Here is a 25,940-nt window from a genome sequence, read left to right on the forward strand (position 1 = left end):
GCCAGTTTATTGAGCGTTCATGCTGATTTATTTGCTTATGTGATGTTGTGTCGAGCCTTTCCAGTCCACGTTCCCATCACTTTCCTTACTGTCGAAAGTTCAATCTGGGGAGGGGGTGGGTTGGTTGCTGAAGAGTCCAAATCCAGTTTAATTACACATCCTGAATTTGCAGGTATGCCATTGAATCCCGCCTATAAAACAGCTGCTACCTTGGTCTCCAGATGCCACACCATCCAGAAAGATTTCTCCTCTGGGTGTGTTCCAACCAGTTTATGTCCTTCCAAAAAACTGCTGCCCAAAACTAAAGAGAGCACTCCAGATGTGACCTGACCAGCACAGAATAGTGGAACCAGTAGTGATCCTGATCAATACCCCTGTGGCTGTTTTTCCTTTTTTAAATGAAAAAAAAAGATACATTAAATGCATTCATGCATTTCATGTATCATCTAGCCTTGAAGTTTAAAAGAAGTGACTCTTGGGTACAACATAGACGTACCGGTAGTTTTTAACACAGGGAAGAAGCACCCACACATCTCTTCCAACCTCTCCAAATGGCACCCCACTCACAGCCAAATGGCCGCTCACAGGTAAAGGTCCATGCCCATTTAAATAAATCCATTTGGGGGCCTCTTCAAACTTCTCCTTGCTGTAGAGCACTGGTTTTATGAAGTCAAGGCCCATAGTCCTTCCCATTTCCATTTGATTGATACTTATGGATGCTGCTCAAGTAAGTTGTTTGCACCTTCCATTACAAAGAAGCTTCTGAGAAAAGATGGCTTTGGAGGTAAATCTCGGCAGGAGGTGAGGCCCTTCTGAATCTGATTCCTTGCTTTGTCACACAGCCCCCCAGCAAGCCTTGGGGAAGGGGGGTGGTCCATTTACTCAATGCCATGGCTATACTGTGGGAACTATCGGATTTTCTTTCTCCCAAGGTGTTTGTGAATGGGCTGCATTGTACTGCACTCATTAGCTCTGCCTGCAGTGCAAATTAATAACAGGGCCTTTTCTCTTATCTGTCTGAACTGTTAGGCTTTCTAGCACCACAAATAACAATCCGGTGGCTACTCAAAGACAAAGAAATCCAGGAGGGGGGGGAGTATTGTAGTCTCTGGTCCAAATTTGATGTTTGATACAAACTCCCTTTCATACCTGGGACTCCGTCTCAGGATAATAATAATATCTTACAGTGTCCTATTGTGAATTACTGAGATAATGTGTGGTGTGAACCCTTTAAAGCTTTCCCCCACCCATATAAATATGTATAGATCTAGATTATTAAATTATTATTTTCATTGCCATTATACATATTCACCTTATATTTATGTGACTTTGCTTCTAAGGCTTCTGCTAGATAGAATACTGAAATTACTAGCAGTTTATGTTACATTTAAGCACAAAGTGAAAACCCATTCCCATTCAGTCATGGTCTTTTGCTAAAGATTTTGGATGTGGTAATCCAACACAGGCAGAAAAATGCGTGCAGCTGATCCTGCAGAAATAGGACCATAGCAAATGTGCATAGTGCCCCTTCATAGAATGATAGAATTGTAGAGTTGGAAGGGATCCCAAGGGTCATCTGTTCCAATCTGCTGCGATGCAGGAATCTCAACTAAAGCATCCAAGAGAGATGGCCATCCAAGCTTTGCTTAAAAACCTCCAAGGAAGGAGAGTCCACAACCTCCTGAGGTTCCACTGTCCAACAGCTCCTACTGTCAGAAAGTTCTTCCTGTTGTTTAGTCGGAATCTCCTTTCGTGTAACTTGAAGCCATTGGTTCGTGCCCTACACTCCCTCTTCCATGGGACAGCCTTTGAGATACTGTACTTGAAGGTGACTATCATATTTCCTTTCAGTCTCCTCTTTTCCCAGCTAAACATACCTAGCTCCTTCAGCCATTCCTCATAAGGCTTGATTTCCAGACTGGATCATTGTGGTTGCCCTCCTCTGCACGCGCTCCAGCGTGTCAACATCCTTCTTAAACTGGGGTGCCTAGAATTGGACACAGTATTCCTGGTGTGGTCTGACCAATGCAGAATAGAGTGGTACTATTACTTCCCTTGATCTGCACACTATTCTTCTGTTCATGCAGCCTAGAATAGCATTAGCTTTTTTTGCTGCTGCATCACACTAACTCATGTTAAGCTTGTGGTCCACCTAGATCCTTTTCACATGTACTAAGCCAGGTGCGCCCCCCAACTTATCTTTGTGCATCTGGTTCTACCTGCCTAAGTGCAGAACCTGACATTTGTCCCTATTGAAATTCATTTTGTTAACTTGGGTCCAGTTCTCCAGTCTCCTAAGGTTATTTTGAATTCTGAATTCTGCCTACTGCAGTGTTAGCTACCCCTCCTGGTTTGGTATAATTGGCAGATTTAATGAGCGTCAATTCCTTCATCCAAATCATTTATGAAAATGTTGAAGAACAATGCAGCCCCCACTTGTCCCTTTTTTCCATGATGACGAAGAACCATTAAACTCTTTGGGTTTGGTTCATCAACCAGCTACAAATCCACCTAACAGTTACCTTGTTCAACCCACATTTTACCAGCTTCCCCACAAGCAGGGCTTTTTTTCAGCCAGAACTCACCAGAACTCTGTTCTGGCATCTCTCAGATGGGCACCACTGCCATTGCCAAGACAGCAAATGAGGAGTTCATGGTGAGTTTTGGCACCTCTTTTTCTAGAAAAATATAAGAATATATTGGGGGGGGGGACATTGTCCAAAGCCTTACTGAAATCAAGATACACTATGTCCACAGCATTGCCTGATCCACCAAGATTGTGACACAGACACTTTTGGGGAGGATAAGTGTATCAGTCGCTATTAGCCGTTATAGAAGCTATGCTCTGCCTCCTTGAACTGTGGAAGCAATGCTCTGCTTCCACAGGTGGAGGCAGTAATGCTTCTGAATACCAGTTGCTGGAAACCTCAGGAGGGGAGGGGGCTCTTGTGCTCGGATCCTGCTTGCAGGTTTCTCTCAGGCATCTGGTTGGCAACTGTGGGAAGAGGGTGCTGGTCTAGGTATGCCAGTGGTCTGACCTAGCAGGCTCTACTTACTTTCACATTGGCAACTCTTGGCTGAGAGTGACTTTGGACATTTCCCCCTGGCTTGTTCAGGACCAAATCCCCCCTTGTTCCATTCTTCTTTGGGAAGGAGAATTGTGTGAGATGCACATGCTCAGCTTTGGACGGAACTCACTTGAGCTGCTTCTCACCACTTTTGTTTCAAAAGTCTCCCTTAAGCTATGGTGTGTGGAGATTTAAGATACAGGCAAACAACAGTTTTCACCTAGGTTTGAAAATGTAGTCACCATGCATGGTATATATCAGGCACCCCCAAACTGCGGCCCTCCAGATGTTTTGGCCTACAACTCCCATGATCACTAGCTAAGAGGACCAGTGGTCAGGGATGATGGGAATTGTAGTCCAAAACATCTGGAGAGCCAAAGTTCAGGGGTGCCTGATATATATGCTCACACCACATTTGCCTCTAAAAAAGAGTTGTGCAAGCTTTTGTAGTCACCCTGCCCCTCCCCAACACAATCCTTACAAAATCTGCTACTACTAAAGGCAGCATCATGGCAAAAGAAATTGTGCAAACCAGGGCAAATTAATCCATGCTCTGAAAAACTGCCTTTATCCTTCCTAATAGCAGTTCATTAAGTAGCATCTCAAAAGCTACCCTTAGCAATTTGCCTAATAATTTTGAAAAGTTAATTGCTAACAAGTGCTAACTTGTGGCTTCCTTATCGAATTCCTATACGGAAAGGGGTCAAGTCAAAGCCCATGCTGGGAAGAATCTGCTCTCTGCTTCCAGGGATATTCGCATGCATGAAGAACTCACATATATAGCAGAGCTCTTAATGAAGTGGCTGCTTCATCGCTCAGCAGCTGAGTGGCAGGAACATTTCATTAGTATACCAATAGGGAAGCTGACTTGGGCATGGAGCCAAGAGTATAAAGGGACATTCCTGTTCATATAGAGCTTGGCTGAATTAAAGGAGTAGGTGGGGAAGAACAAGGAACCCTTGGGCTGAATCAGCACTGGTGGCCTGCCTCTCTTCTCAAAACAGTGACGCGCTGACTCCGTTTGGTGGTGATCACATGGCAAGCATGGTTAATGCCCTGTGTTGGATTCTAGTGAACGGCACCTTTGGGAATCCTTCCAGGAAAGCTTAAGCTGTGGTATTCCTGATTTTGAAAGATGAAGATGACCATTGTAAAGCCATTATGATTTTATAGTATGGTTTTGCTCATAAGCTGCTTCACGTACCATGTGAGTGGCAGAGTGTAGCATATGAATAGCTTCAAACAGGGAAGTCCCTGCCTTCCTCTCATGAGCTATTTTAGCCTTATGTTTTATTGACTCACCGCTGCTTAGTGCAATAAAAGCTAAAGCTACCCTTGACAGAATGAGCTGGCTCCATCGGTCTGTCCTCTCTCCCTGCTATTCATGCCTAAAATCCCCATGTGGAACCCATTTTGAGAACAACTGAGTCCATGCTGGACAAGTTTTTGAATTAAAATTGTAAGAGAAAAGGGCTACCTGCCCTCAAGAAGTAACTACAGCAGCCTTTCCTTCCTTTGTTGTTTCCCTATTTTGAGATGTAAGCATTAAAATTACACTTAAACACTGTGGCATTGTATGGTTTGGTGAATGAATGGGGAATTTGCAGCCTTCCAGATGTTGCCAAGCTCCAACTCCCACCATTCCTGACCACTGGCTGTGCTAGCTGAGGCTGATGGGAGTTGGAGTCCAACACCCCCTGGAGGGCCACAAGTTCCTCTTCCTGGTTTAGTGGCCATAAATTGCGCTGGCCTGCAATAGTATAAACTCCACCTAAGGTTGCCAAGTTGCAACTTGGAGATCCCACCTGCCCATTTGTGGATATCCAATGAAGCTGGTTGTTGATATTTCTTCAACCTCAGGTATGCAGATGACACAACCTTGATGGCAGAAAGTGAGGAGGAATTAAAGAACCTTTTAATGAGGGTGAAAGAGGAGAGCACAAAATATGGTCTGAAGCTCAACATCAAAAAAACCAAGATCATGGCCACTGGTCCCATCACCTCCTGGCAAATAGAAGGGGAAGAAATGGAGGCAGTGAGAGATTTTACCTTCTTGGGCTCCTTGATCACTGCAGGTGGTGACAGCAGTCACGAAATTAAAAGACGCCTGCTTCTTGGGAGAAAAGCAATGACAAACCTAGACAGCATCTTAAAAAGCAGAGACATCACCTTGCCTACAAAGGTCCATATAATTAAAGCTATGGTTTTCCCAGTAGTGATGTATGGAAGTGAGAGCTGGACCATAAAGAAGGCTGATCGCCGAAGAATTGATGCTTTTGAATTATGGTGCTGGAGGAGACTCTTGAGAGTCTCATGGACTGCAAGAAGATCAAACCTATCCATTCTTAAGGAAATCAGCCCTGAGTGCTCACTGGAAGGACAGAGCCTGAAGCTGAGGCTCCGAGACTTTGGCCACCTCATGAGAAGAGAAGACTCCCTGGAAAAGACCCTGATGTTGGGAAAGATTGAGGGCACAAGGAGAAGGGGACAACAGAGGATGAGATGGTTGGACAGTGTTCTCAAAGCTACGAACATGAGTTTGACCAAACTGTGGGAGGCAGCGGAAGACAGGAGTGCCATGGTCCATAGGGTCACGAAGAGTCAGACACGACTAAACGACTAAACAACAACAACAACAATTGAACAGGTAAAAGAAAGTCTCCATGGAAGGTGCCTCAAGAAGCCAGGGTGGCTATCTAAAGAACTTTTGACTGAGTTAAGATTTAAAAGGGATATGTACAAAAAATGGAAAAGGGGGGAAATCTCCAGAGAGGAATTCAAACATATAGCCAGCACGTGTAGAGACAAAGTCAGAAAAGCTAAAGCACAGAATGAACTCAGGCTCGCTAGAGAGGTTAAAAGCAACAAAAAGGGCTTTTATGGGTATGTCCGTAGCAAAAGGAAAAACAAGGAAACAGTGGGGTCACTCAGAGGAGAAGATGGTGAAATGCAAACAGGGGACAGAGAAAGGGCAGAACTCCTCAATGCCTTCTTTGCCTCAGTCTTCTCCAAGAAAGAAAACAACGCCCGACCTGAAGAATATGGAGCAGATGATTCAGCAGGGGAAACACAGCCCAGAATAAGTAAGGAGGTAGTACAAGAATACTTGGCTAGTTTAGATGTATTCAAGTCTCCAGGGCCAGATGAACTACATCCAAGAGTATTAAAAGAACTGGCAGAGGTGATTTCAGAACCACTGGCAATAATCTTTGAAAATTCCTGGAGAACAGGCGAAGTTCCAGCAGACTGGAGGAGGGCAAATGTTGTCCCTATTTTCAAAAAGGGGAAAAGAGAGGACCCAAACAATTACCGCCCAGTCAGCCTGACATCAATACCAGGAAAGATTCTAGAGCAGATCATTAAGCAAACAGTCTGTGAGCACCTAGAAATAAACTCTGTGATCACTAAAAGTCAGCATGGGTTCCTGAAAAATAAGTCATGTCAGACTAATCTGTTCTCATTTTTTGACAGAATTACAAGCCTGGTAGATGAAGGGAACGCTGTGGATGTAGCCTATCTTGATTTCAGCAAGGCCTTTGACAAGGTGCCCCATGATATTCTTGTAAAGAAGCTGGTAAAATATGGGCTAGACAATGCTACCATTCAGTGGATTTGTAACTGGCTTACTGACCGAACCCAAAGGGTGCTCATCAATGGCTCCTCCTAGTAGTGACTAGTGGGGTGCCACAGGGTTCTGTCTTGGGCCCAGTCTTGTTCAACATCTTTATCAATGACTTGGATGATGGGCTTGAGGGCATCCTGAGCAAGTTTGCAGATGACACCAAATTGGGAGGGGTGGCTAACACCCCAGAGGACAGGATCACACTTCAAAATGACCTTAACAGATTAGACAACTGGGCCAAAGCAAACAAGATGAATTTTAACAAGGAGAAATGTAAAGTACTACACTTGGGCAAAAAAAATGAAAGGCACAAATACAGGATGGGAGACACCTGGCTTGAGAGCAGTACATGTGAAAAGGATCTAGGAGTCTTGGTAGACCACAAACTTGACATGAGTCAGCAGTGTGATGCAGCAGCTAAAAAAGCCAATGCAATTCTGGGCTGCATCGATAGGAGTATAGCATCTAGATCAAGGGAAGTAATAGTACCACTGTATTCTGCTCTGGTCAGACCTCACCTGGAGTACTGTGTCCAGTTCTGGGCACCACAGTTCAAGAAGGATACTGATAAGCTGGAACGTGTCCAGAAGAGGGCAACCAAAATGGTCAAAGGCCTGGAAACGATGCCTTATGAGGAACGGCTTAGGGAGCTGGGTATGTTTAGCCTGGAGAAGAGAAGGTTAAGGGGTGATATGATAACCATGTTCAAATATATAAAAGGATGTCATATAGAGGAGGGAGAAAGGTTGTTTTCTGCTGCTCCAGAGAAGCGGACACGGAGCAACGGATTCAAACTACAAGAAAGAAAATTCCACCTAAACATTAGGAAGAACTTCCTGACAGTAAGAGCTGTTCGGCAGTGGAATTTGCTGCCAAGGAGTGTGGTGGAGTCTCCTTCTTTGGAGGTCTTTAAGCAGAGGCTTGACAGCCATCTGTTGGGAATGCTTTGATGGTGTTTCCTGCTTGGCAGGGGGTTGGACTGGATGGCCCTTGTGGTCTCTTCCAACTCTATGATTCTATGATTCTATCCCCATCATTCAGCCCGGACACTGAGATCCAGCGCCGAGGACCTTCTGGCGGATCCCTCATTGTGAGAAGTGAGGTTACAGGGAACCAGACAGAGGGCCTTCTCGGTAGCAGCACCTGCCCTGTGGAATGCCCTCCCATCAGATGTCAAGGAAATAAGCATCTGAAGAAATAAGGTATCTGAAGAAGTGTGCATGCACACGAAAGCTCATACCAAAATAAACACTTAGTTGGTCTTTAAGGTGCTGCTGGAAGGATTTTTTTTATTTTGTTTCGACTACGTCAGACCAACATGGCTACCTACCTGTAAGGAAATAAGCAGCTATCCTATTTTTACAAGATATCTGAAGGCAGCCCTATTTAGGGAAGTTTTTAATATTTAATGCTGTATTGTTTTTAACACTCAATTGGGATATGCCCACAGTGGCTGGGGAAACTCAGCCAGATGGGTGGGGTATAAATAATAAGTTGTTGTTGTTGTTGTTGTTGTTGTTGTTGTTGTTGTTGTTGTTGTTGTAAAGTAGTTCTTCATCCAGTACATAGGTGAACTCCTGAATTCACTCCCACAAGAGGCAGTGATGGCCACCCACTTGGATGACTTTAAAAGAGGATTGGGCAAGTTCATGAAGGATGCGGCTATCAGTGGCTACTAGACATGATGGCTATGCTCTGCCTCCATGGCTGGAGGCAGGAGCCTTCCGTGCCACCTGCTGGAAACTGCCAGGTGGGAGGGTGCTGTTGTGCTCCTGTTCTGCTTTCCCATAGGCACCTGGTTGGCCACTGTGAGAACAAGAGGCTGCACTAGATGGCCCATTGGCCTCATCCAGAGGGCTCTTCTTATGTTCCCTTGCTACTGCAAACGAGAATGCAGCTGTGGCCTTCCTCCCCATGCTCTTCCTCTGTTGCCTGGTGGAGTTGTTTTAGAGCTGTCCTAAGATATTCTGCTGCCTGCAGCAAAAACACCACCACCACCAACAAGATGGTGCCCTCTATTCCATGTACAGAAGCAAAATTTAAAAATTCCTTCCAGTAGTACCTTAGAGACCAACTAAGTTTGTCATTGGTATGAGCTTTTGTGTACATGCTGTGTATCTGTGTATCTGAAGAAGTGTGCATGCACACAAAAGCTCATACCAATGACAAACTTAGTTGGTCTCTAAGGTACTACTGGAAGGAATTGTTTTATTTTGTTTCGACTACATCAGAGAGATTTTACTTTCTTGGGTTCCGTGATCACTGCAGATGATCACTGCAGCAGTCACGAAATTAAAAGACGCCTGCTTCTTGGGAGAAAAGCAATGACAAACCTAGACAGCATCTCAAAAAGCAGAGACATCACCTTGCCGACAAAGGTCCATATAGTAAAAGCTATGGTTTCCCCAGTAGTGATGTATGGAAGTGAGAGCTGGACCATAAAGAAGGCTGATCGCCAAAGAATTGATGCTTTTGAATTATGGTGCTGGAGGAGACTCTTGAGAGTCCCATGGACTGCAAGAAGATCAAACCTATCCATTCTTAAGGAAATCATCCCTGAGTGGTCACTGGAAGGACAGATCCTGAAGCTGAGGCTCCAATACTTTGGCCACCTCATGAGAAGAGAAGACTCCCTGGAAAAGACCCTGATGTTGGGAAAGATTGAGGGCACAAGGAGAAGGGGACGACAGAGGATGAGATGGTTGGACAGAGTTCTCGAAGCACCAACATGAGTTTGACCAAACTGCCGGAGGCGGTGGAAGATAGGAGTGCCTGGCGTGCTCTGGTCCATGTGGTCACAAAGAGTTGGACACAACTAAACGACTAAACAACAACACATCAGACCAACATGGCTACCTACCTGTAACATGTACAGAAGCAGTTGATGAAACAGTGTCCTCCACCATACCTGAGAGCACACACAGCTCTGTCCCCCCAAAACTTGCAACTGCTCCAAGCCCATGCCCCATCTCTAAGCATTTCATGCCAGGAAGGAGGGGAAGATGAGCAATGTGACCATCATACTAAGCATGCTCCACTGTTAAAGTGGAGCAGGATCTCTAGCGCAGTTACCTGGCAACCTAATTTCCAGCTGTGCATGGTGGACTGCCAAGCTGAACCATTCCCGAGTATATGGTAAACACACATTTTCTTTGGCCTGCTCTGTCTTCAGCTTTCTTATACTTCCTGAATGCACCTCATTAGTAAAACCGAACACACAATTAAACATTTTGGCCAAAGGCATTTTTAAAGCCAAACATGCACAAGAATGGGAAAGGATAAAAGAAGTAGAAAGCCCCTTTGTTAAAGGCTCACTTCTGGATCTGGCTGCCGTGGATTGTGATAGAAGACTTGAGTGAGAGCATTATTTTAGCGGACTGGCTCTGGCACTATAGCAGCAGGAGACAAGAGCACCTGGCTAAGGGCTGTTGCTCCATATTTGCCAGGGGCAGCAGACTCAGTACAGTTATTGTGACTTGTGAAATGAGGTGTGTCATCCACTTGAATGGCGTGCATTATTGCATTTACAGTGGTACCTCGGTTTATGAACACAATTGGTTCCGGAAGTCTGTTCATAAACTGAAGCGTTCATAAACTGAAGCGAACTTTCCCATTGAAAGTAATGGAAAGTGGATTAATCCGTTCCAGACGGTCCACGGAGCAACTGTTCATAAACTGAAGCGAACTTTCCCATTGAAAGTAATGGAAAGTGGATTAATCCGTTCCAGACGGGTCCGCAGAGTACTTAAACTGAAGCGTTCATAAACTGAAACATGGGTGTAATTGGTTCCGGAAGTCTGTTCATAAACTGAAGCGTTCATAAACTGAAGCGAACTTTCCCATTAAAAGTAATGGAAAGTGAATTAATCCGTTCCAGATGGGTCCGCGGCGTTCATAAACCGAAAATTCATAAACCGAGGTGTTCATAAACCGAGGTTCCACTGTATCTGAATTTAGATCTTGGGTGTTTCATGCCTTTTTTTTCTTTCCAAGCAAGTTTAAATAATTCAAACAAAAGTTTAAGTATAGAAGGCCAGCAGGGGCATGCAAAGTAACAATTTGGAGGTTAGATTCCTCAGCTGGAGGAACTGGGACATGCTCCAACTCCAGCCCTGACAGTAGCTCATGGGAACCACAATGAAAATACTTGACTATTAGTACAGTATAAAAACTGGCCAGTAAATACAGATTTAATTCATGTGTGACTGTGAGACACCCATCAAAACTGCAGTGTGTGAAGGAATTTTGTGATGGTGATGGAGCTTCTGGCAGTGAGTGGCTGAGTTGCCTGACTGTCACAGAGGGGTAGGGTATGCCGAGAGACCAGTGGCTCCCATTGGCCAAGCTGCTCTGGTTGTTAAGATTGGGAAGCAGGGCTCTAGGGGGTGACAAGTTAGTGAGAAGGATGAGGTAATGTGGAATATGTAAGAGAAGTGAGTTGTCCAAGGAAGGAGCATGAACGGGATGGGAAAAGAGGAGAGGATGGGCAGAAGAGGGAAGAGTCCTTGGAAAAGAGCTGAAGAGGTTAAGAGAGCTCACACCCATATGCTAGTTTGAAATAAGCAGCCAAATATTTGACTGGAGACCTTTGTTGTCCCTTTGTTGTGATGTGAGGAAGGAAGCAGCTGAAATGTAACATACCTCTCAGATACTAGACCACTGGTACAAACACATTTTGTGCGATAGAAGGCATGAGGGCTGTTTGTGCAGAGGGTCTCTACTATGAACATCTATTCTAATAAATGTTGAGTGGCCTTCGTCCAATAGGAGCAACTGTATTGAGAATGCTTGCAGAATGGCAGTGGGGCGCCACCCAGCCTGCACGTAGGGCCGGGCCTGGGGGGGGGGCACCACCATCTTGGACTAAATCTGAACTTTAAAGAAAAGCTCTGTCAAAGCTTCGGTCATTTCAGCTTGTGTCTCATTGTAGTTTTATGGAAGGTTTTACTAGCTGCCAGAAGAATGATCTAAGCAATTTCAAGGCACACTAAATACAATTCCCATGGAAAAAAACATCAGCCCACATTTTCAGCTGTGAACCACCTTCCTGTGAGCTGTGATAATAACTGAATCCACACCCATATCATTGTAACAAAATGTCAATTGAGCTTCAGGAGCATCACTGAAAATATTCAAGAAAAGCAAGAGAAATCCACCCCTACTTTAATATTAGTGATAGGTAGCAACTTCCCCAAAGTACTAGAATTTTTTCTGTGCCACAAGTTTTTTTTCTATGAATCCACATTACTTTCAGACTCCTTCAGTATACAATGGAGACACAGAGGTATCACTTCTTTTTGGAAGAACTAAAATAAATAAATTACTTGCTTATTCACCCTCATTTTCTTTTCTCATCAGGAGCTCATTGAGGTCGACAGTGAAGTTGTGTTTGAACTGGCTTCATACATCTTGCAGGTAAGTTATGTCAGATTTGTTCTTTTTATCTTCCAACTTTCAAGACTTGCCACTTAAGGATTTAAAAATAAATAAATAAAACACATATTCTTCTTCTTACACTGCGACTTATGTGCATATATGTACAAACATGCCACTTACTAGATCTGTGTTGTGCTACATTGCTCTGTGGATGACCCGAGATATAAAGATTCAAATCCCCACTTGGTCATGAATGGGTGACCTTGGGCCAGAGTTGTTGTGAGGATCGTATGAAGATGTGGAGAGCTATCCTGAAAAGGTATTCACAGTTTTCCTGAAAAGGTATTCACAGTTTGTGGCCCACAAAGTCTACCAATATATTGGGGCAGGCCAGGGGTGTGAAAAGTCCCCTCTTGGTTGGTTTGCAGTCCCAATAAGACAGCAAAATCAGAAAGTTTCCCAGGCTGCATTTTACTTGTCAGATCAAAGTTTGTGCAAGGCTGCTCCACTCATACATCACACTCCTTGTTAAACTGAAGGTAAATTTGCAAACCTGACTTGAACTTGTTTCAGGAAGCCCCAATGCAGACATAAGTATGGTTTGCACTAGCAATTGCTTGTTGAGGTCCTGCATGTACAGTGAAACAATTGTTTGGTCTGACAAATTAAGTTCTGCCCACTTGAGACCATAGGTTGTATCCAACTAAGCTCTACTCAAAGTATACCCATTAAAATCAATGGACCCAAGTTGATCACGTTCATCATTTTCAGTGGGTCTGCTCAAGAAGGACTAACATTGGATGCAACCCCATGTATACAGACCAACAAGACTTGTGTCTCACTTTGTTAAAAATATTCATGGAAACTGCTTTAGCCATGGTTTGTTCATAACAGATGTATCACGTAATGGCCTGGTTTCACTGTAAGACATATTTGGGACTGCACAAATATGCTGGCTCCCCAAAAGGAGCTTGCACCTCCTTTCTTCCAACTTTCTCCAGTTCAGTGCAGCATGTCAACTTAGTCAAGGCTTGGCTTAGCATGTCATCTGAACCCAGGCTTGTAGTTAAGCTCTCTCCACCATGGGCTGTAACCAACCTTGGCTCATGGTTAAGGAGGGGAGAGACTAACTTTTTTGTTGTTGGTTGCTATCATAGACTCCTATTGGGGAAGGGCAGAATAGAAATTGTTGTTATTATCATTATTGCTAGGCGTATGAGATTTTTAAAATAATCAGTCTTCAGTGCTTGTTAAATACTTAATTATAAAACCAAGACCAGTGAAATGTTAATTCAGTTCCATTGGCTTTCATAAGCATGTATTGTACCACGCTGGGAGCTAGCCCCATGATATAATTAGCAGAAATGGAGATTGCCAACCCCAAGGGTACTATAAAGTAACTGTTTTATCCTTCCGCTGTAGCCCCAGTTAATTGATTGCCAATTAAATGGAATTAACAAACACAATTGTAAATTCTACTCTAGACATCCACAAACGTTTCCTTGGAGCCTTAGCAATCAATTAATTTGAATTACAGCAGGAGTAGTTAAGTCTAGTAAAACCTCCATAGTGGAACTGCTTCTGAAGTGGTTGTGCTATGGTTACGCAGTCATGCTGAACAAAGTTTGACTTTTGTTTCCTGCACAGGAAATGCTCAGGAGGTATAGAGAGGTTTGAGGGCATTTTCAGTCACAATTATATGGCACCCATGGTCTTTTATTGGGCAAGATGGGCCTGCACAACTGGTGATGCACCAAACTGAGGCAACCCACAAAGCCCTGATCTGCAACCATCCGGTTGCTTGGCAACTTTCCCCTTCCCCTTTTTCTACAGTTCCTGGCAGACAGCAAAACCATACATACTGTAGCTGCTTGGTTGCATTAGAGCTTGGTCAGCCAAATGTTCTATGAGCCTAGTCTATTGCTAGTTTCAAAGTGAAAGGAAGGCCTACTTGAAGCCTTGCAGATAGTTGTTTTGGAAGTCACATTTTCCTTTCTGGCACCTCCCAAACCGGCTTTTAACACAGAGAGATCTTCTTTTCTAGGGAAGAAGCAAATAACTTCCCTTCTATTATTTACTCCTGAAAATCATTCAGTGAAATGCAGGGAGGTTTGCTTAGCAATGTCCTTTCTGAATTTAAGAATTACACAGTCACTTTGATAAGCACTATTGAGTCACTAAGTGAAGATCAAGAGGTATATTGGGGTATGGGAATATACAATTTACAGAATTTTCCAATAGCAAAGTGTTGAATATGTATTTAAAAATCAAACTCTGTTGAATATAAAAACCCAAGAGACATCCTGCCAGACTTGGTTTTTCTGTCAAGAGTGTAATATGGCTGGAATTGAAAAAAACAAAACTTTTACAGGTTTAGGCTGGCCTAAAACTAGGCTTCTGGCTTGGGGAGACCTAGCTCTGTTTGGGGAAGGGGACAGTAAAAGTCATTGTGAAACAGCAAATAGACTATTATTGGTATAAAATGTGTATCAAGTGTTTGGCACCTTATTCTACTGCCTTTTTACCCATTGGTTCATTGAGCAATTTGATAGTAATTATGCTGCCCAAACATTTCACACATATTTTGCATGTGTTTCTGTAGGCATAATGGCTGCAATCCTAACCCTGCTTACCTGGGAAAAAGCCCCACTAAATTCATTGGGACTTACTTTTGAGTAAACATAACCATGAGTCAACATAACCATGTTTAGGATTTCAGCTTAGAGCTTTCTTTTTTAAAAAAAACTGAAGCAGAAAATTCATGGAAGAGGCCTGGACATCCCTAATGCGGATCAGGTCCCTATGTGTGTATTCTGTCTTTCTCTCATCTCCCTCCTATAGCTACAGCCTTGGTTCTAGGAGAAGGGGTCTGTTATTCAGCCCTACCTGTTTCCAAATCAGAGCCCTGACACTTCACAATCCAAAATTAAACATTCTTCTAATGGAAAACAGTAGCAAAAGTGTGTAACATTGTTTCGATTATGGATTGATAGTCAGAGTTAAGTCACAATGTTCCCAGATGCAAGACATCTAAAACAAACATGTTGTGCTCCCTTGAGTGGTTGCTTAGGAAGTGCAAATGTTGTGAAAAGATATTGTGTCCAAAGGAAAATAAAATAAGAAACTGAGCTGTCCCAAATGTACTTAACTTACTAAAGGAATCCCAAGTCTCAATAGGACCACATCTCTGCTTGCCAGAGTTGGTATGAGGCCAGTCTTTAGAAGATAAACAAACTGTTAGGCGTTAACCTCATGTCATGGCTACATCAGAATATTGGGGCACATCTATGCTACAATATGAGACTTTCAATTCAGCTTTGCACATAAATTTGCAAAAGTTATTAGCCCACAAAACCTTCACAAGCCTGGTTTCCACACATAGTTATGTTGGCACATCAACAGACTACAGAAAAATCATCCAGATGTCTTCTTATTTGCCCTATCTTTTCTGCCTGGTCACCTATAGTCAGTTCTCACTCATTCCAGGTGACAAGGTTTACAGATATTTGCATGCCTAATGTTTAAGTATTATAGTTTCTTCCAAAGAATTCAGGGATTCTGTAATGTTTGTAAGAAAGGTATGTTAGAGATCCTCACACCCTCATAGAATTATAGTTCCTTAATTTCCCTTGACCAAAGTGGGGGGGGGACTGTGGTGTAGTGTTGTGTCTTGCTTTTATAGAACTGTGCTCTAACAGAGTGGTCAGAAGGCAAAGTATGGCCTACCAATGGACCACTGTCTAGTTTTCAGTGGGTAGCCTTAATGTCTGTTGCTAGGGTTCTTGTAAAGCAGGAATGGCTGAACAACTCGCGTCAGTGCTAGCCAGCAAGGTCAGAGGTCAGGAATGATGGAAGTTGAAGTCCAACAACATCTGGAGAGCCACAGGTTTCCCATTGTAAAGAGTGCTGGGCTGGGTAGACCCTGGATCTGACCCTGTGCAACACTTATTATGTTCCTAAGCGAGATTGCATACTCAGAATCACTTAGCACAGACTAGTCATGTCTTTAACTATCCAGAGATTCTGAATATGAAGACTTCTTTGTAAATTTAAAACATGAATCCATGGGGATTCTGACAGAGAAAGGCTGAAGTTGCCTCGCCCTTCCTTAAGGTTGGGACAGCACATTGAATCACCAGGATACCCCTACCGGCTACCTATTCATGCTTCTTAAAGTTGATAGATGTAAACACTATGATGATATTTTGTTTTGAAGATGGGGTAATTTAAAATGCTTTGGAATGCTTTTATTTGCCATGTCCAGAAATGTATTTTTCTTCATGTGTATATGCAAAATTAAGTGATGTTTTATCCTTTGCCCCCTTTTCATAATTTTACAGGAAGCAAAAGGAGATTTTTCAAGGTGAGTTTTGCATCCATATTCTTCAGTTAATTATTTTAAAGGAAAATGATTGTTGTTAAGCTAGAACGTGTGTCTTATAATTATGTAGTATAGCTACACCCCTAGAGTCAATTTTTTTTCTACTTGTCATTCAACCCACAAATACAGCATATAAAGGAAATGCAAACGCTTGTTGATACATTGTACATAAATGATGTGTTTGTGGAATTCAGGAAACACAATACTGTATTCCTCCCTACAGCAGAAGGAAATCTCTAAGGAAATGACTTGGCTTCCCATTTCCTTAAACATACATCCCAAGAGTGACTGTTTTACACTTACAGTTCTCCCTGGTCTGGCTTAAAAAGAGGTCACTTAACAATTGCATTGGTGTCGGCTGCATAGTGCAGCCTGGAAGAGCTGGTGGGTCCTTTACTAGGTTTCTCCCTCAAGCCAGCTGCATCCTGCATATCAGCATTAGGCCCACTCAGGACTGATGAGTCTGCTCACAGCACAATTATTGCCCCAGCTGAACCTATGGCACATGCTAAGGCAGTGCATTCGCCTGCGCTCACCCCTCTAGTCCAGAAGGCTTATTAAATGCCACTGTTTAGAATTTAGAACTTTTAACTAACCCCCAAAATAAAGCAATAAATTAAAATATGCCATTAAGCACCTCAATCTGAAAACGTTAGGAACACAGAACGATGCAGGTCACACTTTGCTGTAGGACAGGCTGAAACTCTGACACAGCACTTTCAGAACCTCAAACAGCTTGTGAAATCCTGACGTATTTGTGACTAGGAAACACAAGCCTGTTCTTGTTTATATTTCTCAACTTATAGCATTTCAGATTAGTTTGGTCACTGCAGTTCAGTAACAGGGCCAGGAGAAGTAATTAGATATTTTAGCATGCAAGTTGATTTATTGCAGCAACACCACAGAAGAGACGTTGCCAGCTTGTGTCGGTTTTGGTGCAAGCTAGCAAGCAAAGCATAGTGCTTGGAACAAAAATACAGCAATATTTAAAATTCTCCTAGAACATATGTTACAAAAAGTAAAAAAAACCATATTGATTGTTGTTATTATTGTTTCGTCGTTTAGTCGTATCCGACTCTTTGTGACCCCATGGACACCAGGCACTCCTGTCTTGCACTGCCTCCCGCAGCTTTGTCAAACTTATGTTCATAGCTTCGAGAACACTGTCCAACCATCTTGTCCTCTGTCGCCCCCTTCTTCTTGTGCCCTCCATCTTTCCCAACATCAGGATCTTTTTCAGGGAGTCTTCTCTTCTCATGAGGTGGCCAAAGTATTGGAGCCTCAGCTTCACGATCTGTCCTTCCAGTGAGCACTCAGGGCTGATTTCCTTAAGAATGGATAGGTTTGATCTTCTTGCAGTCCATGGGACTCTCAAGAGTCTCCTCCAGCACCATAATTCAAAAGCATCAATTCTTTGGCGATCAGCCTTCTTTATGGTCCAGCTCTCACTTCCATACATCACTACTGGGAAAACCATAGCTTTAACTATACGGACCTTTGTTGGCAAGGTGATTGGCAAACAGAGAACTGGGAGTTCATCTTTTTTTTCTTTTTCCCTGCTTACTTCATTTCTCTTATCTCTTTGTGATCTCCAATTCATGCTTTCCTTCTATTTATTTTTGAAGTTCCCTGTTTTGGATAAACAAAGCTACACACAGGAAGGTGATGGACGGGAGATGGAGGTTCTTGCATGAGAGGCAGAGAGGAGAGGATCTCCCAGGGTGGGAGGCTGTGGGAAGAGGGGGAAGCTCCCTGGGGAGAGCTGTGTCTGGAATGAGGGTTAAGATACAATTATGATAGAGGGATTTGTATTTATTCTCCTCCTCCTCTTCTCCTTCTTCTCCTTCTCATCTTATTCTTGTTATCTCTCTCTCACACTGTATTTTATGTGGAAAACTTTCAATAAAAAATGATTCAAAAAGAAAGAAGTCCCTACATATTAGAATTAGGAATGGTGGGATTCTGGTCCTATGGTTCTATGAGGCTACCAAAACAAACCCGGCTAGGAGAACCACAGTTTGTTATCAATAGACTCTTCAATTCTGTGGATTCTTATGAGAGCCAGACAGTAATTATTTGAAAGCCCCAGAGTCAATAAAAGCATCAGTAGTGTAACTTCCTTCAACAGTTCATCAGAAAGAATTTACCGTGTTAGTTTTAAGATATTCTCCACCTCCACTAAAAGTAGACGGAGGGAAGAGGAGCATGATTTGAGCAGCCTGCACCAGCACACTTTCTGGTTCTTGATAAGCCATAGTTTGCTTAACTCTGGTTTGCCGTCATACATGAACCAGGCCACTGTGTGTCAGTGCTCAAAAATTGTCAGATATCAGATACACTAACACCTACAAAAGCCACACAAAGGAGTCGCTTTGAAAGTGAGATGAAGGAGATGGAAAAGAGCATCTAGCTCTGGTGTACTAAATGGTGATAATCAGACAGGAAGGAAGGCAGAGGGGTAATTTGCCACTAAGCAATGTATTTGCATAATGAAAATGTACAGTTGGTAATTTTCATTCCTTGAAATGAACTTGTAGTTAAACAATTAGTGTTTGAGAATAAATGAGAGCAGCCAGCTTGCTGCCTTGCTTAATTGCACCACAATGATAGTGATAGCATTGCAGTTCTGCTAGCACTTTTTTCCCTGAAAAATGTTCTGATTTTGCCTGATTTAATTTAAATTTAAACAGACCTGTGCAACTTGTGATCCATATATCAGAGCCAGCTTTCACCTGCAAAAAGAACACTTGTAAGACACCTGACGGGCCACAGTACAGGGAAAATCTGGACATATGGCAGCCCTAGTTTTGAGGGAGCGTTGTTAGTCACTGTGAAATTTGTCATATATGTGGCAATTGTCTATTTTGGCTGGAAACTCCCTGATCTTGATTCCCAGGCATTCCCCTGTGTTTGGGCGAATGACCAAGGAATCCTTTACTGCTGATGACGGGCTGAGGCACAGTTCTTCTATCAGAGGGGCAAAGAAAGATTTAGCTGACTTGTAGAATATAAGCACTGGCTTTCCCGGTTTTTCAGGAAAACAATAACACCCATTTGTTGTTTAGTCGTGTCCGACTCTTCGTGACCACATGGAACATAGCATGCCAGGCACTCCTGTCTTCCACTGCCTCCCACAGTTTGGTCAAATTCATGTTCGTAGCTTCGAGAACACTGTCCAACCATCTTGTCCTCTGTCGTCCCCTTCTCCTAGTGCCCTCAATCTTTCCCAACATCAGGGTCTTTTCCAAGGATTCTTCTCTTCTCATGAGGTGGCCAAAGTATTGGAGCCTCAGCTTCATGATCTGTCCCTCCAGTGAGCACTCAGGGCTGATTTCCTTAAGAATGGATAGGTTTGATCTTCTTGCAGTCCATGGGACTCTCAAGAGTCTCCTCCAGCACCAGAATTCAAAAGCATCAATTCTTCGGCGATCAGCCTTCTTTATGGTCCAGCTCTCACTTCTATACATCACTACTGGGAAAACCATAGCTTTAACTATACGGACCTTTGTCGGCAAGGTGATGTCTCTGCTTTTTAAGATGCTGTCTAGGATTGTCATTGCTTTTCTTCCAAGAAGCAGGCGTCTTTTAATTTTGTGACTGCTGTCACCATCTGCAGTGATAAAGAAGCCCAAGAAAGTAAAATCTCTCACTGCCTTCATTTCTTCCCCTTCCATTTGCCAGGAGGTGATGGGACCAGTGGCCATGATCTTGGGTTTTTTTATGTTGAGCTTCAGACCATATTTTGCACTCTCCTCTTTCACCCTCAATAAAAGGTTCTTTAATTCCTCCTCACTTTCTGCCATCAAGGTTGTGTCATCTGCATATCTGAGGTTGTTGATATTTCTTCCGGCAATCTTAATTCCGGCTTGGGATTCATCAGCCTTTCGCATGATGAATTCTGCATATAAGTTAAATAAGCAGGGAGACAATATTCAACCGTGTCGTACTCCTTTCCCAATTTTGAAGCAATCAGTTGTTCCATATCCAGTTCTAACTGTAGCTTCTTATCCCACATAGAGATTTCTCAGGAGACAGATGAGGTGATCAAGCACTCCCATTTCTTTAAGAACTTGCCATAGTTTGCTGTGGTCGACACAGTCAAAGGCTTTTGCATAGTCAATGAAGCAGAAGTAGACGTTTTTCTGGAACTCTCTAGCTTTCTCCATAATCCAGTGCATGTTTGCTATTTGGTCTCTGGTTCCTCTTCCCCTTCGAAATCCAGCTTGCACTTCTGGGAGTTTTCGGTCCACATACTGCCTAAGCCTGCCTTGTAGAATTTTAAGCATAACCTTGTTAGCGTGTGAAATGAGCACAATTGTGCGGTAGTTGGAGCATTCTTTGGTACTGCCCTTCTTTGGGATTGGGATGTAGACTGATCTTCTCCAATCCTCTGGCCACTGCTGAGTTTTCCAAACTTGCTGGCATATTGGGTGTAGCACCTTAACAGCATCATCTTTTAAAATTTTAAATAGTTCAGCTGGAATATCATCACTTCCACTGGACTTGTTATTAGCAGTGCTTTCTAAGGCCCATTTGACTTCACTCTCCAAGATGTCTGGCTCAAGGTCAGCAACCACACTACCTGAGGTGTACGAGACCTCCATATCTTTCTGGTATAATTCCTCTGTGTATTCTTGCCACCTCTTCTTGATGTCTTCTGCTTCTGTTAGGTCCTTACCCCTTTTGTCCTTTATTATGGTAATCTTTGTACGAAATGTTCCTTTTATATCTCCAATTTTCTTGAACAGATCTCTGGCTTTCCCCATTCTATTGTTTTCCTCTATTTCTTTGCATTGCTCATTTAAGAAGGCCCTCTTCTCTCTCCTTGCTATTTTTTTGAAATCTGCATTCAGTTTCCTGTATCTTTCCCTTTCTCCCTTGCATTTTGCTTGCCTCCTCTCCTCCGCTATTTGTAAGGCCTCGTTGGACAGCCATTTTGCTTTCTTGCATTTCCTTTTCCTTGGGATGGTTTTCGTTGCTGCCTCCTGTATAATGTTACGAACCTCCATCCATAGTTCTTCAGGCATTCTGTCCACCAAATCTAAATCCTTAAACCTGTTCCTCACTTCCACTGTGTATTCATAAGGGATTCGCTTTAGATTGTATCTTACTGGCCCAGTAGTTTTTCCTACTTTGTTCAGTTTAAGCTGGAATTTTGCTATAAGAAGCTGATGATCTGAGTTACAGTCAGCTCCAGGTCTTGTTTTTGCTGACTGTATAGAGCTTCTCCATCTTTGGCTGCAGAGAATATAATCAATCTGATTTCAATGCTGCCCATTTGGTGATATCCATGTGTAGAGTCGTCTCTTGTGTTGTTGGAAGAGAGTGTTTGTGATGACCAGCTTGTTCTTTTGACAGAACTCTATTAGCCTTTGCCCTGCTTCATTTTGAACTCCAAGGCCAAACTTGCCAGTTGTTCCTTTTATCTATTGATTCCCTACTTTAGCATTCCAATCCCCTGTAATGAGAAGAACATCCTCCTTTGGTGTCATTTCTAGAAGGTGTTGTAAGTCTTCATAGAATTGGTCAGTTTCACTTTCTTCAGCACCGGTAGTTGGTGCATAAACTTGGATTACTGTGGTGTTAAAAGGTCTGCCTTGGATTCGTATCGAGATCATTCTGTCATTTTTGAGATTGCATCCCAGTACAGCTTTTGCCACTCTTTTGTTGACTATGAGGGCCACTCCATTTCTTTTACGGGATTTTTGCCCACAGTAGTAGATATGATAGTCATCCAAACAGAATTCGCCCATTCCCTTCCATTTTAGTTCACTGATGCCCAGGATGTCGATATTTGTTCTTGTCATCTCATTTTTGACCACATCCAGCTTACCGCCATTCATGGTTCTTACATTCCAGGTTCCTATGCAATATTTTTCTTTACAGCATTGGACTTTCCTTTCGCTTCCATATCCAAAACTGAGCGACCTTTCGGCTTTGGCCCAGCTGCTTCATCAGCTCTGAATCTACTTGTACTTGTCCTCCGCTCTTCCTCAGTAGCATGTTGGACACCTTCCGACCTGAGGGGCTCATCTTCCAGCGTCATAACTTTTGTATGCCTGTTGTCTTTGTCCATGGAGTTTTCTTGGCAGGGATACTGGAGTGACTTGCCAGTTCCTTCTCCAGGTGGATCACGTTTAGTCAAAACTCTCCACTATGACCTGTCCATCTTGGGTGGCCCTGCATGGCATAGCTCATAGCTTCTCTGAGTTATTCAAGCCCCTTCGCCACAACAAGGCAGTGATCCATGAAGGGGATAACACCCATAAATTGGCACAAATCGCATACTGAAGAAAGACTTCCCTGTGTAAGCAAGTGCATGTCTATGGCACTATCCTTGTCATTCAGCTCTCCATTTTACCCATAGGGCAGTCATGGTTGAATCGGTACTTCATACTGGGTACTGTTTGAGACTTTTGCAAAACAATAAGTATGCATTTGTTCTTCCTTTGCTGTGGAAAGACCACACATCTCTTATGGAAACAGTGAGATCCAGACAGCCCCCCACCTGATGGTACCACAACTGCAGTTTTCAGTTCTCTATGGAATGTGACTGAGTGGGTGTTATGGGGGTGCTCAGTAACGCCTGCCCCATTTTGCTGCTTGGGGCAAAATGGGAAGTACCACATTTCCCTGCCCTGCCACTCCCACGGCTGCCATAGCTGTTGCTGCTGGCACCATTTCTCTGCCCGCCCTGTCACTTCCACCATCCCAGGCAAGATCTCACCAAAATCGCGCAAGATCTTATGCAGGCGCAAGATCTTGGGTAATTTCAGCAGATGCCAGTGGTGCTTCCGTGCTAGCAGAGAAGATGGCGGGACGTCCGTGGGGCTGCTGCCTCAGGGGCTTCTGCTGCCTGAAGCGGTTTGTCTAATGCCAGAGCCAGCTCGGGGGGGGGGGGTGCTTCATCTGTGGATGGTTTATCAGCACTCATTCATTGCTGTTCTGCTTTGAGCTGGAAATGGAATGGCAGCTTCTAACACTCTGCAGTCAAGTGGGCAATCAGCCTTTATTCAGGGACAAATGTTAGGGTGGGGAATGGGTGTTGTTGGTTGTTTCTGGGGAGGAAACATTTCATACTCCTTCTCCCATTGCTGACCTCTCTTTCATGATCCCCCTGCAATTCAGGGGGAGGGGTGTTATTTAAAGATTCAGTTAGTTAAAACTGGCAGTTATGGTCACATAATTTCCTTAACTGAGTGACTAACTGGCCTACATGGAGCTACACTATGAATTCCCCCTGCAGTGCTACCCCAGCCACCATTCCAAGAACTTTCCTTTTTTAATGTTCTTTTTCTCAGCTGTGCAGGCTGTGCTCTGCTGTGTCTAGTGCTGAGGTTCACTTTTCCTCTCCTTTTCCCACAAAGAGTGCTGAGCATATCCTCGCTCTCCCCCCCCCCACTCCAAGCAAGCCCTGCAGGGGGAGGGAAGAGAGGCTTGTTGGGGCCCGGCTGACATTCTAATCAATGGCTGCATTTTGGAAGAAGTTAAATCAAGGGGTCTTATTGTGTGCGTCCTCCTCCCACCCACCCCCTTTTCCTCCACCATACGGATTTTCCCCACAGAATCTCTCCCCCTGAAAACACACTGTCCTGTGTTGTTTTGTACATTCAGAGCTAGTATTATGAAATGCAGGAAGAAAAAGGAACCTAGACATCTGTGATAGCTTTGCTCCGATTTTGATACTATAGTGGGAGGTTACTATGCTCCCAGATGCAAAATAAATAAAGGGAAAGGAAAAAAAAGCTACCCCACAGCATTTCATTAAAGGGGAACAGATGTTCAGACCAGAGCAGCCAGCCAGCCATTGCAAGCCTCATGGTTAATTTCTTGTAGATTGATCCCCCTTTTCGAATTCTCTCTTTTTCAGCAATGAAATAGTAAGGACTGACTTAAAGAAGCTTCCCGCTCTTCCAACGCAGGCACTTAAGGAGCACCCATCTCTTGCTTACTGGTAACTTTTTTGTGTGTTTAGAAGCGCTTACCCATTTCACTCATTTGTGGGATGGTGCATTGGTCAAGATTGCTATGGGCATGTCTATACTGTAAAGTTTTATTGGCTTTCTCACTGTTGTGACTTCCCCCAAAGACATCTGAAAATTGCTGTTTGGTGAGTGTGGTTGATTGAGACTTCTCAGTTAGAGATTCCCTAAGCTGCCCACCCTTCACAGAATTACATTTGCCAGAGAATGTCAATATTCCCCAACCTGGTGCCCACCAGATATTTTCAATGATGACTCCCATCAACCCCAGCCAATATGAGCATGCTGACCAGGGCTGATGTGAGTTGTCGCCCAAAATATCTGGAGGGCATCAGAGTGGGGAAGGCTGGTTCATTCATGTGAGCACCAACCTGCAGGTTGAAATAGTACAGCCCATACACAGATCTGCTACTGCAGTGAGAACTGGGGCACAGTCCATAGTTTCCCACCTTTACCCTCTTGCAGCCTGGTGCGCATGCCAAGGAGACCCAGAGCGCACTGCTCAGTTCTTCTAACCCAGGCTTCCTCAACCTCGGCCCTCCAGATGTTTTGAGACTACAATTCCCATCATCCCTAACCACTGGTCCTACTAGCTAGGGGTCATGGGAGTTGTAGGCCAAAAACATCTGGAGGGCCGAGGTGAGGAAGCCTGTTCTAACCCATGGCGGTTAGCACACACTTTGCAAAGTCCTGTGGGAGAGCGCACTGAGGTTAAGCAGCCCTGATCCTTCCTTCTTTTTTGCTGCATACTTGCTATGATAATTATTGGAGACAGGACTGTGGATTTTCAACCTCTCATATATGAGAGACTTAATACTGAGCCCCATGAACATGCTCCATGCTGCAGCCTTTCCTCTTCTCCCCAGGCTGAGAATGAAATGTGCAGGCACATTAGGGGAGATGGAAGCATCCTATTTAAATTCAAAATGCCCTGAGGATAAGTCCCTCCGTCTGCCTCCCCCACCCTTTTCATCAATGCAAATATAAATTGGTTTAGGAAAACTACAGGCAAAATTTGTTTTGCTGCTTTGCTGTTGGTGGTTCTCTCATGTCTCTCTTTAAAGCATTGGACTCCAAGCCCAGTGATGGGTGGGGAACTCCTCTTTTCGGCTACTCCTTTAAATTCTCCACTCTCATAATCTGATGGCAGAAAGGGAGTGTGGTTTTCATGTTGTAGTTTGGGAATCCTTGTTTATTCTCTCCCCAGTGCCCCCTCACATGGGGAGGACAGACTTATTTCTCTTGTCCAGGTACTAATTCTGCAAAATTAGCATTAACTTGGTACAGGGCTCAAGTTTCCTGTGAAATTCTAATATAGTTTCTGAGTCCACCCCAGGAAAGTTTCCAAATAGCTGTACAAATACAAACAGCTGTATTTAAAATCCCTGCTTGGGGCATACATAGACCTGTAGTGCTGGGACAAACCTCAACTTACCTGTTTTGTTTCTGTAAAAACAGAAAATCTAACTATTTGGCATTTCAAACGCACTGCCTGCCATCACTGTCTGTCT

At 43.7% G+C, this 25,940-nt stretch overlaps 1 protein-coding gene across 9 annotated transcripts in view; it reads left to right on the forward strand.

Moving 5' to 3' along the window:
* The window catches only part of FRMD4A (FERM domain containing 4A), a 413,482-nt gene that overhangs the window by 302,640 nt on the left and 84,902 nt on the right, over positions 1 to 25,940 (forward strand). For all 9 annotated transcript variants that reach the window (XM_060279477.1, XM_035127381.2, XM_035127379.2 and 6 more), the window contains exons 6-8: positions 12,049 to 12,105; positions 16,407 to 16,429; positions 24,318 to 24,401. In XM_060279477.1, the coding sequence (XP_060135460.1) occupies positions 12,049 to 12,105; positions 16,407 to 16,429; positions 24,318 to 24,401 (164 nt within the window). The remainder of the gene's footprint in view (positions 1 to 12,048; positions 12,106 to 16,406; positions 16,430 to 24,317; positions 24,402 to 25,940) is intronic.

This window comes from Zootoca vivipara, chromosome 10 (assembly GCF_963506605.1).
Source record: "Zootoca vivipara chromosome 10, rZooViv1.1, whole genome shotgun sequence".
In the NCBI taxonomy this organism is placed as follows: Eukaryota; Metazoa; Chordata; class Lepidosauria; order Squamata; family Lacertidae; genus Zootoca; species Zootoca vivipara.